Raw genomic sequence first — 15,686 nt, forward strand, 5'->3', positions numbered from 1 at the left:
CCTAGGATATTAAACTTTAGGAGTCAGTTATTAAAAGACAGTTTGGACGGTGTTCAACTGACAAAACCACGTTCCAAACCATTTTCAATTTTGCCAACAATCATATCTAAACATTCTCTACTGCCGACAGTGACAAGAAGGCTTGCATCCCAGACAATAAAACTATTTATCGACTTAAAATAGACCACTTATAAATAGATCTGAAGGCCCACTGATTGTCTTAAGACGCGGCCTAAGTTAGACTCTGTTTAAACAACTGGCCCTAGGTATCTTAACGTCATTTGAGAGGAAAAACAAACTTTACAAAATCCCAGTCCTCAAAATAATAGAAAGTTCAAGGTCTATCGGAATAGACTAAATCATACTTAGGAGATTCACAAAAAATCAATATTACTCATCACGCCTTTGCTTCAAAGAACAAAGACTTATCTGAATAAATTTTTCATTTAGGAAATCTTTAGTTGTCTATTTTCTTTCTATTTCCACGTTCTCGACTCCAGAGCTCTTCCCTTTTTGCTCATGACTGCCCGCGGGGAAGGCTCTGGGAAATTCTGCACTGATTGGTTTTCGGTTGAAACGTGACTGGCAACTGCGTAAATCTTGCGTAAACAAACGCATGAGCGGTAAGAATTCTCCCATGGAACGCGAGGATCAAATAGGACATTTTCACTATGGCTTCATTTGACTACAACTACCAGAATCCTTTAGTTTTTTGTTTGCTCATGCTAATTAGAGTTATTGTTCTTTGCTCTCCACTGGGATTACAAAATTTGAATTTGAAAAGAAAAACAAAATGAATTCTGGTAGTTGTAGTCAAATGACGCCATCACGAAAATGGCCCATTTTCAAGTTTGTTTTTTGGAAAACTTTTAGATGGCAACCAGCGTATTTTATTCGATAATTAGAAACTTTATAACTATTTTAGACCAAAGGGGTGTTCCTTTTTTTTTACCTTGTAAGTTGTGTATTTTTACTGAACATGAGGTTGTTCAGATTACCATTTTGCATTGACATTGGGTGAATGCTTGAAAAACCTCTGGTCAACCTAGAATCAAAGAGTTACACTACCGTGTTGAAAATGTTATAAAACAATTGGTTCATGAGTCAGCTGTGCGTTCGTGGAGGTATGAAGCACTTGGGAAGTTTGGAGAGCACTCAAGAAGCTAGAGTTGCTCTCGGCTACGCCTCGAGCAACTCTTACGCATCTTTCGTGTTCTCCAAACTTTCCGCGTGCTTCATATCTCGATGAACGCACGCTGGCGCATGAACCAATTGTTAATTATCATACAGTGCTACAGCGGAACCTCGATTTTACGATATGGCAAGGGGACAGCAAAATCATATCGTTAAATCGGCATATGATTTTAAACGGACTCCCGATTTATAAATAACTTTTGCTAGGACACAGAATGTTGATCGTTAAATCGGGAATATCGGTAGATCGACGATCGTAAAATCGGGGTTCCACTGTCACCGGCGTATCTGGAATGTAATCAATGAGATTTCAATCAAGTTATCTTTCGAGGATATATCTGCCTATCGATCGTGTTCTAGATGAACTTTATTGCCTTGATAATACTAAGGCTCTGGGATATGATATTATGGCCATTCGATAAAGAATTGCGCGGATCGAAATTCTTTACCTTCCAGTCACTTATATTTTTAACACCTCTTTTGGGAAAAGTGTATTTCCCGATCTTATGAAACTTGCAAAGGTATGTCCTATTGAGGAAGGTGGAGCAGCAAAGCGTTTCAAATTATAGGCCTATTTCATTATTGCCTTCGTTTGCAAAAGTTTTTGAAAAAATCATCTGTCATTCACTATATTGTATACATCTAGAAGAAAATAACCTATTGTATAGTAATCAATTTGGCTTCCGAAAGCATCGAGGAACATTAATGGCTATTCAAGATTTTACGGATAGAATCCAGCTTGCTGTTGATGGTGGCGAAATTGCTCTAGGCTTGTTTTTAAATTTGTCAAAGGCATTTAACATGATAGATCACAACATTCTTTTAGGAAAACTTTCATATTATGGAATCCAGGACAATGAAGCGAAGTGGTTTCGCAGTTATCTGAGTAAGGGAAAGCAGTTTGTTTCGATTCACGGTACAGACTCAGACCTTTTTGGAAATTTCAGCTGGTTTTCCTCAAGTTTCAAACGATGCTCAGTTTATATCAAGATTAATTAATGTAGTGTTGTATGCGGATGTTATCAACATCCTAGTTTCCCACAAGAATATTAACACCTCAGTATTCACAATGAAGAAAGAACTCAAATTTCTTTCAGTGATAATTAACGTAGTAAAAACAAGTTGTATACTGTTTTCATCAAGTCAAAAAAGAATTAGTTTAGATTTGCTTAAACACTTTTTAACCCCACGGGTTTTCGTTTACACACCCCCACATTTTTCTAATCCCTGTTCCTTGCATTAATGTTGTAAATTAGTATGTGGAATAAAGAAACTTGAACTTGAACGTATCCTAGGGGAAAACAACGTTTGAGCAGCGTTCAAAGTATACCCAAAGCTAATCATGATTCAGATTGCCAAACCTTATATAAACCTCATACTGAATAATTCAACGCAGAAAAGCGGGTGGTGTTCCACCTTGCTTTAAATATTTGGTAAAATAGTAAATTGGGATATCAATTTCAGTATTTAACCAAAATAACCGCAAGTCAACGGTGGTTAGTCCACGATGGTTAGTTCAGTAAGCTTTACCAAACATGTATGCCATGGACGCTTTAAGTTTCTTTTGCTGTTCTTACAATGTTGCTTGTCTCATTCCCTTTATATTGGCTATTTTTCTTTACCGTAAAAAACGATCATCTTATTCAAACATGTTAGCCGTCGACAGCAACGCCAACAATTCCTTTAATCTTGAGAAGCCTGGACGTGCAGTTGGGCCGCTGGAAAAAGGCCTTATTATCAACGGAGAGAAGCGAAGCACATCGTTGATAATTACTCTGCTGCGTCTCAAATCAAGAGTTCCACTGGATCCCGAAATGGCCAGGAAAGCCCTGATCTTGCTGGCTAAACGTTATCCATTGTTAAGAATGAAAATTGTCAAGAAAACACACAATGGTGGACCAGTGAAGGAATACTTTATGGAGGTGGATGATCCCAGCGAAATCAAATTTGAAGTCCTCAAGGATTTCAGTGCTGATGATCTTGAGGCAGTTATTGAAAGAGAATCCGACGTCCCTCTGGACTTTAACTTGGGACCTCTTTGGCGAGCCATTCTTTTAAATGAAATTTATGTTGCTGAGAAGGACGCTTACAAAAATGCCATTGTTTTCACCTTCCATCATGTCATCACAGATGGTCGTTCAATCCTCGCCATGTTGGAACAACTTCTGTGTTACCTGACCATGTTATACGAAGGCCAAGACGTTCTGGTGGAAAGCATGCCTTTTCGTCCATCCACAGCACATTTAATGCGACATTCTTGCACTCCTTCTGTCTTGGATAAAGCGGTTTTTACCGTGACTTCAATTCTTTCACGTTTTAGGGCGTTCTTGTTTAAGTCTCCTAACCCGCAAAACGTATTTTTGTCAAATTACCCACCAGTGTTCACCCGCAACTCTGCAGCGCCCAATAAAACGTCTGTTGTCTATCGAGAAGTGTCCCCTGGCGAGACACTGTCCTTGATCAAGAAGTGCAAAATGGAAAAGTGCTCTGTTCATGGAGCAATCACAGCAGCCACACATATTGCCATGGCCAAAATCTTGCAGAATGGAGACGAGAAAGCACCAGGTGGTCACATGTCAATTAAATCGAGCTGCAATGTGGATTTGAGAAAGGAGTGTTGTCCCGAGATTGAGAGAAACGAGTTTGTTTTGTGCGTGAGCAGTTTTCGTACAGAGATCAAAGTATCGCCTGACATCAAAGATTTCTGGAAATTTGCAAAAGAATGCACCCGGCAAGTTCAGCGGGCGTTTTTCACGAGTCAGCATCATAAATTCCTAAAGCAGTGTCACATGAAGCTGGCCGCGGTAGAGCAACATGGGGCGGTGCCCGTAAGCCAGCAAGATCTGAGAGTGTTCAACTTGTCGAACATGGGGAAACAGGAGTGGGGTATGGAACCAGAAGGGCCGTACCGAGTGGCTGAAGTTGCTGGCTCTGTAACAGTGCCGCCTACAGGGCCCGTGTTTGCTCTCTTGTGTGCAACTATTAACGGAACGATGTACTGGACAAACAGCTGCAACACGCGGGTCGTGACCAAGAAACAGGCGATAGAGTTCCTTGAGCTCACTCTAGAGATTCTAAATAATGTCTGTGTTGCCTAAAGAGAACTATGTTTGTCGCTCACAGATTGAGAAAAAATGAGAAATCTTGAATGTAATGGTTGTCCACTGTAGTCAGTGGGATATTCTTTTATAACTGGGTTTTGGCTTGGTCTGCTCTCTAACCACACGGGACACTTTTGCAGAGCTCTTTAAAAACAGCTGAAACAATAGCTTATATAGAAAAACTTGCAAGGTTTTATTTGATTACATGATAAGTGAAGTGTTATGAGTGGTGTATCAAAATATTCGAATTTGTGGTTATTGCTTCGGTTTAAAATTTAGGTTAGGTTTTCCTTTTTATTGTTAGAAAATATGTTTGGGAACTGTTATGGGACATTTTTCAGTTAAAGTAGATTTCACTCAGTTTACCACTCAGTAACCGTCAAGTAAAACACGTAGGTGTAACACCTGCTGTTCTTTTGAATAAGTAATGAGCTTCAGTTTGTAAAGGAGCGAAAAGTAATTTCTTTAGAATTTCCGCCATTTGTTAAGCTTACGCAAGCGAAATTGAGTTGTCGAAATACTATTGGCTACGGGTCTTATACGACAAATCTTCTTCAGTAAAAGCTCCTGATTTCTGCCTTTAAGAGGATGAGTCAAGATCGGCAATAAACGCTATGTTCCTGTGAAGACGATCTGGTCCACTTGACGTAAAAGATCCCGGTAGGTAGCAGGGCACCTCTCGCTTAGCCACAGAGCTAAAATGCCCCAAAAGCCCCTGTTACAGAATTCGTCTCTTTGGGTCTTTTGCACCATGTTTAGTTTGTTGGTCTGGCGTTTGCATTGCTTAAATCGTGTAACCTTTGGCAAGAAACTACTGACTGTGAATACCTGTTACATCTACCCAGGGAGAACTAAGCCTTCATAATTGAAGAGTGCATTTTAAGTACTGTTCAAGTTGGTGCCGGTAAACCACCTTACAGCGTAACTCGGTTTTTAGTTTTCTTATCTAAGGCGTGTGCTTTGTTATCAGCGGTGTTAATTTTACATATCAATTTTTCCGGTGTCAACGCTCAATCTCTCGTCTCGTATTATCCGGAAGCATATCACCTAAATATATTTTCTTGTAAAAGAAAAGTTCGAAGTTCTAACCTCACTGAGAGGAAGATATCAAGTGATGTTATTGGATGGAGTCCCGCCGCGCTTTCCATTAAGCCACAATTTTTGGTTGGTAATTTCGGGCAACTTTCCGTGTCAAATGGCTTTTTCCATTCGTTCGAAACTTGGAATGTCATTGGTAGACTAAAAAAACTTTCGTGATGTCGCAAGAAGAAAACAAAATGAAAATGAAATTTTGTGCAAATGGCACGGCAATTTCCACTTTAACCAGCTGGAACAGAAAAAGTAGAAAAATTTCCGTTTGATCCACGCGTTCGGCCTTTTTATTTCAACTGGTTAAACCGAAGCTTTTAGCTAAATGTCAAGCGCCCTTGGTCATCTATACCTTAGAACCCTTCTCTTTGGGTTTCCTTTGCATCCTATATGTCATTTAGGTCTGTAACGTAACTGCTATACTGAAATAGATGATATAGCCCCTTAATTTTCGCCGTGAAGAGCTAGCTGGCTCCATGGAAAACATCAATTTATACTAAATACCGCGAGATGAGACGCTGTTATCATTGGCTGTGTTTTGTAGACGACAGGCCTATTCACCGCAACAGTTATTGAATCTTTTGCGTTTTCAAAAGCCTATCAGTTTTACCTTGGCCCCCGGCATAACTTTTTGGGTTTTAATGATACAACCTGAAGGAGAAGGGAATTAAGAAGGGCTTCTTCGCCGGCTGATTGGTGTATTCCTCTTGTTTTGTGGATATTTGTGAATTTTATGCTTGAGTTCGTCTGGCTCAGTTCTGTTCTTGTGCTTTATGAACTTTGTTTGTCCGGCGTTCACAGTCTTAAAATTCTCTCGTCATATCCAGCGCGCTGACGTGAGCCAGCAGAATTGGCAGGCCTTTAGATGTTTTAATTATTTGGCGTGGTGTCAGTTTTGCTGTCGAGTTTCAAGTTTGAGTTTTTATCGCTGAATTTTAGTCTTTCTTATAGCTACTTGTCAAGTAGCTTATCTCTAATTCCTTCGTAATTGACCCTACGTAAAAAGCATGTTTACTGGCTCTATTTTAGCGTTAAAATTATGATTGTTGGTAAGCTCAGTGTTTGATGTCAGGCTTTGTTTTCTCAGTTGCTTTTAAAAGTCTCGCAAAGCCTCGCCCGAGAGTAAATTCTAAAATCTTCTTGTTTAAACGAACAAAAGAACAAAATTTGCACGTTAGAGTAATGTATTACTTATTGCAAGCAGTCCTCATCCCCCTCCGCCGTTCACCCCATAGGGAATAAGCATTTTCCGAAAACAAACTAGGAAATGCCTCACGTCGCCGCCAAATGAACTCATAAATCCCCTTCACTACATAAAACAGGAGTCGGTTTTCGTTGCTAGCTATTGAGTTGTCTACATACTCTTCTGAAAGTTGATTACGCGATATATTTAACCGTATGTATATTTCAATATTATGTTTTGTACTGATAGTGTTGCCTATATATTTTGTTAAATTGTGTTATATCAGGATTCCATTTAAACTAGCTATGCTAAACTGGATGCACCTGTATAAATGTTGATTTAAATAATAAAAAAAAAAATAAATGATGGAATAATGTTTAACAAAAGATAGTCGAATGTATTTGTCTGACTTAAAGGGGAAGTATCACGCAAATTTGCTGTCATTTCAAAACCCAAAAATGTTTGTCTGTCAGCAGAGACAACGAAAAAATTGTCAAGTTTGTTATAAATTACCACCCCAGTGCAATAAAACTTTAGATTTATTTAGTGCCTCTGGCTAGAGACAGAGTAGGCCGGTATGGATCGAAACTTGAAAAATATTAGGCTAATATTGTTCAAGTTGTCGCATTTTTGTTTCCAAAATGCGCTAGAACAGATCACAAGTTGTTCCTTTCAAGAATTGAGTTGATTTCTTTCCTCTCGTTATTCTAGAATTATTTGCAGCTGATTGTAGGTTTTATTTCATCACTTTTAACAAAAGATATCAAAACCCCATGATACTTCCCTAGACGTTGGCTAGAAAGCCCCCGGCGTCATTCTCTTATCAGTGGAGGTGACAATCACAGCAAATGGCACTTCAGAATGCTCTTGTGCCGTTATTAAATTTTAAACAGCGATGTGCGTGGTCAGTCTTATAATTTACATGTAAATTCATCGCTAAAGTTGTTCAAAAACTTTTGCCTAACTGCCGGTACGCATGCAATGGACCTCGCTGAATTCAGTATCTTCTGTTTCTGTTGTGTTAGTATTGTTTATCTCATTGCTATTGCATTGGCGTTTTCACCGCTTCGTGGAGAGAATTCGTCCCATTCTATGATGGCCGGTAATAAACTAAATTTCAGTCTTCGCGAAGCGCTAAGTCGTCCAGTCGGTCCTCTGGAAAGAGGCCTTCTCACCGAAGAGAAACGATGCGGATCAATGATAACTGTTCTGTTGCGTCTTAAATCGAAAGTTCGACTGGATCCCGAAATGGTCAGGAAAGCCTTGATGTTGCTCGTCGAAAGGCATCCTTTGTTAAGAATGAAAATTGTCAAGAAATCACATGGCAATGTCAAACCGGTCAAGGAATACTTCACCGAGTTGCAAGATCTAAGTGAAATTAATTTTAGAGTCCTCAAGGATTTTAATGTCGATGACCTTGAACCAGTTTTCGAACGCGAGTCTGAAATCCCTCTAGACTTAAAAGTGGGTCCTCTTTGGCGTGCCAGTCTCTTAGATGAACATTGTGTTGTTGGCAAGAAAGCTTTCAAGAATGCCATTGTTTTCACCTTCCATCATGTCATCACAGATGGTCGTTCAATCCTCGCCATGTTGGAACAACTTCTGTGTTACCTGACCATGTTACACGAAGGCCAAGACGTTCTGGTGGAAAGCATGCCTTTTCGTCCATCCACAGCACATTTAATGCGACATTGTTGCACTCCGTCTGTCTTGGATAAAGCGGTTTTTACCGCGACTTCAATTCTTTCACGTTTAAGGGCGTTCTTGTTTAAGTCCCCTAAGGCGGAGAACTTATATTTGGTAAATTACCCACCAGTGTTCACCCGCAACTCTGCAGCGCCCAATAAAACGTCTGTTGTCTATCGAGAAGTGTCCCATGACGAGACACTGTCCTTGATTAAGAAGTGCAAAATGGAAAAGTGCTCTGTTCATGGAGCAATCACAGCAGCTACACACATTGCTATGGCTAAAATCTTGGAGAACGGAAAAAAGAAAACAGCATATGATCCTATGTCAATTAAATCGAGCTGCAATGTGGATTTGAGGAAGGAGTGTCGTCCCGAGATTGAGAGCAATGAATTCGTTTTGTGTGTGAGCAGTTTCCGTACAGAGATCAAAGTATCGCCTGGCATCAAAGATTTCTGGAAATTTGCAAAAGAATGCACCCGGCAAGTTCAGTGGGCGTTTTTCACGAGTCAGCATCACAAATTTCTAAAGCAGTGTCACATGAAGCTGACTGCGACAGAGCAACATGGGGCGGTGCCCGTAAGCCAGCAAGATCTGAGAGTGTTCAACTTGTCGAACATGGGCAAACAGGAGTGGGTAATGGAGCCAAAGGGGCCGTACCGTGTGGCTGGAGTTGCTGGCTCTGTAACAGTGCAGCCTACAGGGCCCGTGTTTGCCCTCCTGTGTGCAACTATCAACGGTAAGATGTACTGGACAAACAGCTACAACACGCGGGTCGTGACCAGGGAGCAGGCGATAGAGTTCCTTGAGCTCACTCTAGGGATTCTCAATAATGTCTGTGTTGCCTAAAAAGAACTTTGTTTGTCACTCACAGATTGAGAAGTAATGAGGAATCTTGAATGTAATGGTTGTCCACTGTAGTGAGGAGGATTTTCTTTTATAACTGGGTTTTGGCTTGGTCTACTTGCTAACCACACGGGACACTTTTGCAGATCTCTTATGAAACACTTGAAAAAATAGCTTTAAAAAAAACTTGGAAGTGCTTTTTTTGCAGCATTACGTGATAAGTGAAGTGTTTTGAGCGTTATATCGAAATATTCGAATTTGTGGTTATTGCTTCGGGCTAGAATTTAGATTAGGTTTTCTTGTTTATCGAAAGATATGTTTGGTTTCTGCGGGTTATCTTTTTTTCACCATGTTTAGTTCGGCTGGCGTTTGCATTGCTCAAATCGTGTAACCTTTGGGACCGTTGTTCGAAAAATTCACCGCTTAGTTTGCATACATTAGTTAGCAACATCCTACCTTGTAGGGTTGATATGATATGATATGATAATCTTTATTTATCCATGGTACAAAATTCGTCAGGTTTAAAAATGCCTAATTTTGATATAATAAAAATATTTAAATGAAAAAAGCTGCTTTCCACGAATGCCGTGCCTTACAGTTCTTTGATTAATCGTTTAAATTGCCCAAGGGACTCTGCTTCCCTTAAGTTACAAGGAAGACTGTTCCAGAGAATGGCGCCACTATAGCTAAAGCTGTTTTTGTAACAGTTTGTGCGCGGTAATGGAACGTTGAGTTTATTTTCAGAGTCCCTTAGGTTATATGCGACTTCTCGCCTTTCAAATTTAGAACTAAGATAGTTTGGAGCCAACCCGTCCAGAGACCTGTAAACCATCGTAGCTCTTTGAAATTGTTGCTGGCAAGCTAGGTTTTTCCTAACTTGAAAATCATTAATTGCAAATGTCGGGGACTCTGTGAGAGTACTTAGCCTCTGCCTAGATCCGATAAGCATAAACTCGGTTTTAGTCATATTTAAAATAAGATTATTTGCTCTCAGCCAATTGTGAACATTTTCTAAATCTTGATTTAGATGCAACTGAATATTGTCTGCATTATCACCTGCGTATGTGAGGTGGGTGTCATCAGCGTACATCCTCGGCTCACAATTTGAAAGACAGTTTGGAAGATCGTTGGTGTATAACAGAAATAGTAATGGACCTAAAATCGTCCCCTGGGGAACACCACGACTTAATAAACAGCTTTGAAAGAGCGATCCGTTGATGGAGCACATTTGAGTACGATTCTCTAAATATGACTTAAACCATTGGTGCGCGTTAGTTCTACATATCAATAATCCAGCGGTTATTTGTTCTGGCTTATAGTTGCAGGAAACTACTGACTGTGAATACCTGTCATATCTACCTAGGAGGAACTTAGAAGAGAGCATTTAAAGTAGTTCATGCCGGTTAGTGTAAACAACTGCTTACAGCGTAGCTCGGCTTTTAGTTTTGTTATCAGCGCGCTACCTTCAGTTTGGGCGTCTCTTACCATTCTCGGTATTAATTTTACAAATCAATTTTTCCACCGTCATCGCCCAATCTCTCATCTCGTATTATGTGGGTGTTGTTCCTAGTTGTGCTCGCCGAAAGCATACCACCTAAACATCTTTCCTTGTACAAGAAAAGCTCCGGGTTCTAACCTCAAAAGGAGCGGATATCAAGCGATGTTATTTGACGAAGCCCTGGAGCGCTTCGGTTAAAGCGAGGCTTTTGGCTAAATGTCAAGCGCCCCTTATTTTTGGGTTTCCTTCGAGTTCTGTATGTGATTTAGGTCTTTAACGTAACTGTTATAAATAGATTATGCAGCTCCTTAATTTTCACCGTGCACAACTAGCTGGCTCCATGGAAAACACCAATTTATACTAAAAACCGAGATGAGACCTTATCATTAGCTGTGTTTTGTAGATGATATGCTTATTCCCGAAAAAATGGTTGAATCTTTTTTGTTGTGAGAATCCCATCAGGTTTAGTTTTGCCTTTGCTATGAATTTTTCCATTTTCAGTTTTCCTCAGCTAAGGAGAAGGGAACTAAGAAGGATTTCTTCGCTTACTGTTTTGCGTATTCCTCTTGTTTTGTGGATATAGTTAACTCTCTTTATTTCGGACACATTCTCGGGATCGCGAGTTCAGAGTCCAATATAGCGGGAATTTATTTCTGTCAAACTGTCTGTAATTTATTTTTTCCGGGAATTTAGCTGCTGTCCGTATTATCAAGGTGTCCGTAACAAACTATTGCGGTTGACACCTAAAAGCATAAACCATGAACGATGAGATCCAACAGATTTGTGGGTAGTGTTTAAAAATTGGCCCTTAATTGTTGGCCAACTTGGACACTTTAAGGAAAGCTTAGATAGTTTCCATCATTCACCACGTGCAACTAATTTCGGTTATCAACCGTCGCACGAGGATAGAATAGTATGCAAATAAATCTAGTACAGTTATACCCATAAAGCCATTGCGTCTAATCGTTCACGGATTATGCTTTTTAGGTGTCAACGTTTTTGAATCGCGTGTATGTATATCACTAACACGGTTTCAACTGTGTCACTACAACTAAAGATAATCTAGACAGTTCCAGAAAGCCCGGCTAAGAAGGCAAAGTGTCTCTTGTCGGTGACTTACACTACACAATTCCTCTCATTAACAAAATACAAGTACAATAAAATAACCGGACACACTAAAATCATTGTTATTCAAACCGCAATATTTGTCATATTTGGGAGTAATTATCAGCAATGAAATTCCGTTCAGTGATTAAAGTATCCCGAATAAGGAAAAATTCAATAAAAACAACGTTGAAACTTTTACTCCGAAAAGAGTCTATGTTTATTGTTTAACACTTGCCCAAGAAACAGTACAATAGGACAAATGTGAATGCATCAAGTTGCAGTATAAACATTTTAACATATTTATAACGTTAGATAGCAACTAACAATCCCACTACATTTGGCAATTTTTCGCCTCGTGGCGAGGCCAAATGAGCCGTTCAGACTCGGTACAATTGAAGAAGATTTCTACCGAACCTTATTCAGTCATAATTAAAAAAAAATAAGTTTACTCAGACAAAAGTAACCTTAAGCAAAGACGTCTTATTTCTCAGTATTTCAGTTCAATGGCCTTTTCGTATGCTAATCTGCAATCTTATTCGTGCCCTCACCATTTGCAATGGGCTGGATAAATTCTGCCGGCAGAATTTCGAGTATACTTACTTGCGGCAGTGATCGTTCTGAGCGTATTCAGATTTCTTCCAAGTAAGTTTTCATGTGTGCTTTCATTTGTGCGTTGGTAAAGTATATGAGTTTTTAAATTTTGCTTTGATTAGTTAAAGGAGTATTGGCTTTATCTGCGCGTACGAGGCTGATCTAAGTTCCAAATCCTACTGTCCTCCACTCCCTCAATGTTCCTCATAAGATTAATTAAAGGATGGCCATCCTTGTATAAGACATCGTTACTCTATTCAAGAATTTCCCCATGTTTTCGTTTACCCAATGCTTGATTTCCGAGGATCGGACACTTTTCGGGTGGCCTGCCTTATCCTTAGAAATTCGTACTAGTCGAAAAGATAGTCTGCAGTCTTCTTGGCAAAATATTAGCTCAAAATTTCGTAACACTTGAAAATTAATTCGTTTCCTTTTTTCGAAGGGGCAAATATGATGTTAAAAATTGCGAAGGTCAGCTAACTGAAAATTTTCGTTAAAGCAGTTGAATCTTTCTGCAACTAAAATTTTCAGCAAAATATCCGATCTAATCAGTGTGCATTAGCTTACACAAATATGTCTTTGAAAGGGCACAAAACGAATTTGGAATACAGGAAGACAACATTTGAAGTATTTAGCTTGAATGTTCTCGTTGGCCGGTGCCCCCAGGCCTGAAAGATCGCAGATTTTTCTTTCAAATCTCTGTTGTTCAGATAAAGGTGTGGACAAATGAAATGAACATCTCATACGTCTTGCAAGTTATTTTATTTTCCAGTTTTAAAACAAGCTACGTTATGAGTTGCATATTTCCTGTATTTCTTGATTTCCTTCTGGTGGGTCAGTTCATCAGTTGGCGTCAACTTTCGTCACTAGTCCTCTGGTTCGTCTTCCAGCTCTCGGTCGCACTCCAGGTGGCGCGCGGCTTCGCACACACCGCGTCGGGCGGTCATCTGCATTTTCTAAAAGAAAAACAAATAAGCAATAAACATCGGTTAGAACAAAATCCTTTAATTTTATCCCTCAACCGGTAATCTTAATAAATCCAACACCTTAGGACAAGAACAAATTAATATGAACAGATGAACGGAAAAACTCTTTACCAAACGTACGTGTATGTGGTATGTATGTGGTAGCACCAAAGAAAACATCAACTTATAAAAAGAGCAATTAACAGGGCAGCCTTAAATTCAATTTTACTGTCGGCGTTGGGTTTTAATATTTTATGATAATTGATCAAGCTTAAACATAATCAGTAGAGGCTAATAGTCGCCAAACTAATGGAACCTCGATTTAAAACGGGAAGTTTTATAATTCTACCCAGAATGTAAAAACCAGATAATTAACCATTATACTGACATTACTGAAATTTTCTTTTTGAATTTATATTTATTTTATAACTTTTACAGGCATTTATAATACAAGAAAATACAGAAAGATGCGGACAGACATTACAATGCTTACAGAAACCAACTTATTTACAAACTGCAGGGAAGCTACACTGTATTTCGCTACACAACAACCAAGAATTATATAACTTATTTGAGTATAATGAACGGGAATATGAGAAAAGAAAAGAAGCTTAGGATAACGGCTACTGTTGTATTAAAAGGAGCTAGGGTTTCCATTTTTTGTCGTGGAAATCGACTTTGCTATTTTTTCTCGGAACAAAACTTTGTTCGGTTTGAAACTTTTTCCTTAATTTATCGACCAACAGTCTTATAGATAGAGAGCTCTTATTTAACTTACAGTGGTAAATAAACTATTTGCTTTCAAGGACAATATAGTTTACCAGGATGTTTATATTGCTTGTATCTAAAATCCCGAAAAGAACATCCTGGATATCAAGTCTAGCGGACATTACTGAAGTTGCTTGCTAACGTAGTATAATTCGCAAACCTAAATTTGCCAGGTCATTAAACTTCGTTCACTAAAATGATGCACCTGTATCGTAATAATTATTCAAGTGTAACGAGGACAAAAACCTGAATATTTTCATAATCGTAGGACAATTACATCGCAATAACATAGACCAGTACCGATGATAAAAGAAAGTATTAAAAAAACCCAGCAGTTTCTCAGTAAAATTTTCAAAAACGGCGGGATTTTTCCATGCTCCAAACTTGATTCCTAAAACGGCTTTACCTAAAGCCGTATAAATTAAAATGAAAGATGATGTCTCCGCACAAGCCCAGTGCTTTAGCAGGAAAACACTCCACCCTTGTTGAGATGCATTTTAAGGTCCGTTACAAAGGTGACTTTGGATGTAACTTTTGTCGCACTTCACTGCAAAAATTCTCGCGCAAGACTGTAACTTCAAACGTACTTGTAAACCAGCTGCGTTCGTCAGTGCTTAAGTTAGCGCGATATCGCTGTACGTTTTCTAAACAATCCCGGAATAAATCCAGCAAATTTTGCATTAAACTTCAAACACAAACCTCTGCGACGTCTTGGTGATAAATCGCACCGATATAAAACTGCAACTCGACGGTTCGGCAGTTGCATTAAAAATGTGCATCTCATAACTGCGTGGAGTGACGAACTGCGTCGAAGGAGAGCCGGTTATGTCTCATATCGGCGGGGTGAGTTCGCGAAGCTATTGGAGTTGCCAACTGATTTGAAAAGGTAGTGATGTTTATACGACATAAATAAGTTTGAAAAATGAGCTTACTTTATTCAAAAAGACAAATAATCTGAAAATAATGTCTCTGCACACCAAACATAAACTGTATATAGCTAAGAAAAATGGGGCGGTATCGACGCTGGTTAACTCAGTAGTGTAAACCTTTCTGATGTGAGATGGCCATGCCGGCACTGGCGATGGAGTGGGATCAATGTGTTTGAAACACAAACATAAAACAAATGCGGATGTTTGTTACCTTGCTCCTCTTCCCTTCACCGCTTTCTTTATATCTTTTCCCTACATTCATAGATTGGATACAATCAGTCTCTTTTACCATCGACATCAACAAAAATGCGAAAATGAACAGAACCACCAGTTGCGATTTCATTTTGCCAATTCCAAGATTTTTTTCACTGAGGCAGCCACGGATCCCTGAGTCGCAATAATGATGTGTCATTGGGCTATTCTCGGTCCATTTATATCCTCGACTTATCTCTTTTGTCTGCACCAATTTAATTGTTCATAGATCATAGTTTAATTGAGCCACCTTTGACGGCTAATTTAAGGATCACGATAACAGTTGAAAAATTAACATTTAATGTTATGTTGTCACAGCGGAAAATATATGGTGGTAATTTTAGCTGCAGAGCAGAAAAATTTTTCTACCCTTTTTTACTCTCACTGTGAAGCTACGCCGCGCCATGGAAATGTTTTTTATTTTTTCTATTGCGTATCGTAGCCCATTTGCGAGCTTATCGTATTTTCACTTTCTCA

The 15,686-nt window shown here is 39.2% G+C and overlaps 1 protein-coding gene and 1 long non-coding RNA gene across 2 annotated transcripts; one reads left to right on the forward strand and one right to left on the reverse strand.

Annotated features, from left to right (window-relative positions):
• The first annotated feature begins 2,843 nt into the window (after nucleotides 1-2,843).
• Nucleotides 2,844-4,887, forward strand: LOC146453287 (uncharacterized). The gene has a single exon (XM_085096823.1). The coding sequence runs from the start codon at nucleotides 2,844-2,846 to the stop codon at nucleotides 4,290-4,292; it is 1,449 nt and encodes a 482-aa protein (XP_084952949.1). The 3' UTR covers nucleotides 4,293-4,887.
• An 8,151-nt stretch (nucleotides 4,888-13,038) lies between these two features.
• LOC146453288 (uncharacterized) lies at nucleotides 13,039-15,358 on the reverse strand. Its single transcript, XR_014859544.1, has 2 exons — nucleotides 15,169-15,358; nucleotides 13,039-13,251 (listed from the first exon to the last, which is right to left on the reverse strand). It is a non-coding gene; the product is annotated as an uncharacterized LOC146453288 (long non-coding RNA).
• Nucleotides 15,359-15,686: the final 328 nt, after the last annotated feature.

This window comes from Pavona decussata, unplaced genomic scaffold, assembly GCF_977016875.1.
Source record: "Pavona decussata unplaced genomic scaffold, jaPavDecu1.1 SCAFFOLD_339, whole genome shotgun sequence".
Taxonomy (NCBI): domain Eukaryota; kingdom Metazoa; phylum Cnidaria; class Anthozoa; order Scleractinia; family Agariciidae; genus Pavona; species Pavona decussata.

Excerpts from the sequence above, each read along its gene's own strand:
- LOC146453287 (XM_085096823.1), top strand. The coding sequence starts at position 2,844 with ATGTTAGCCGTCGACAGCAACGCCAACAATTCCTTTAATCTTGAGAAG.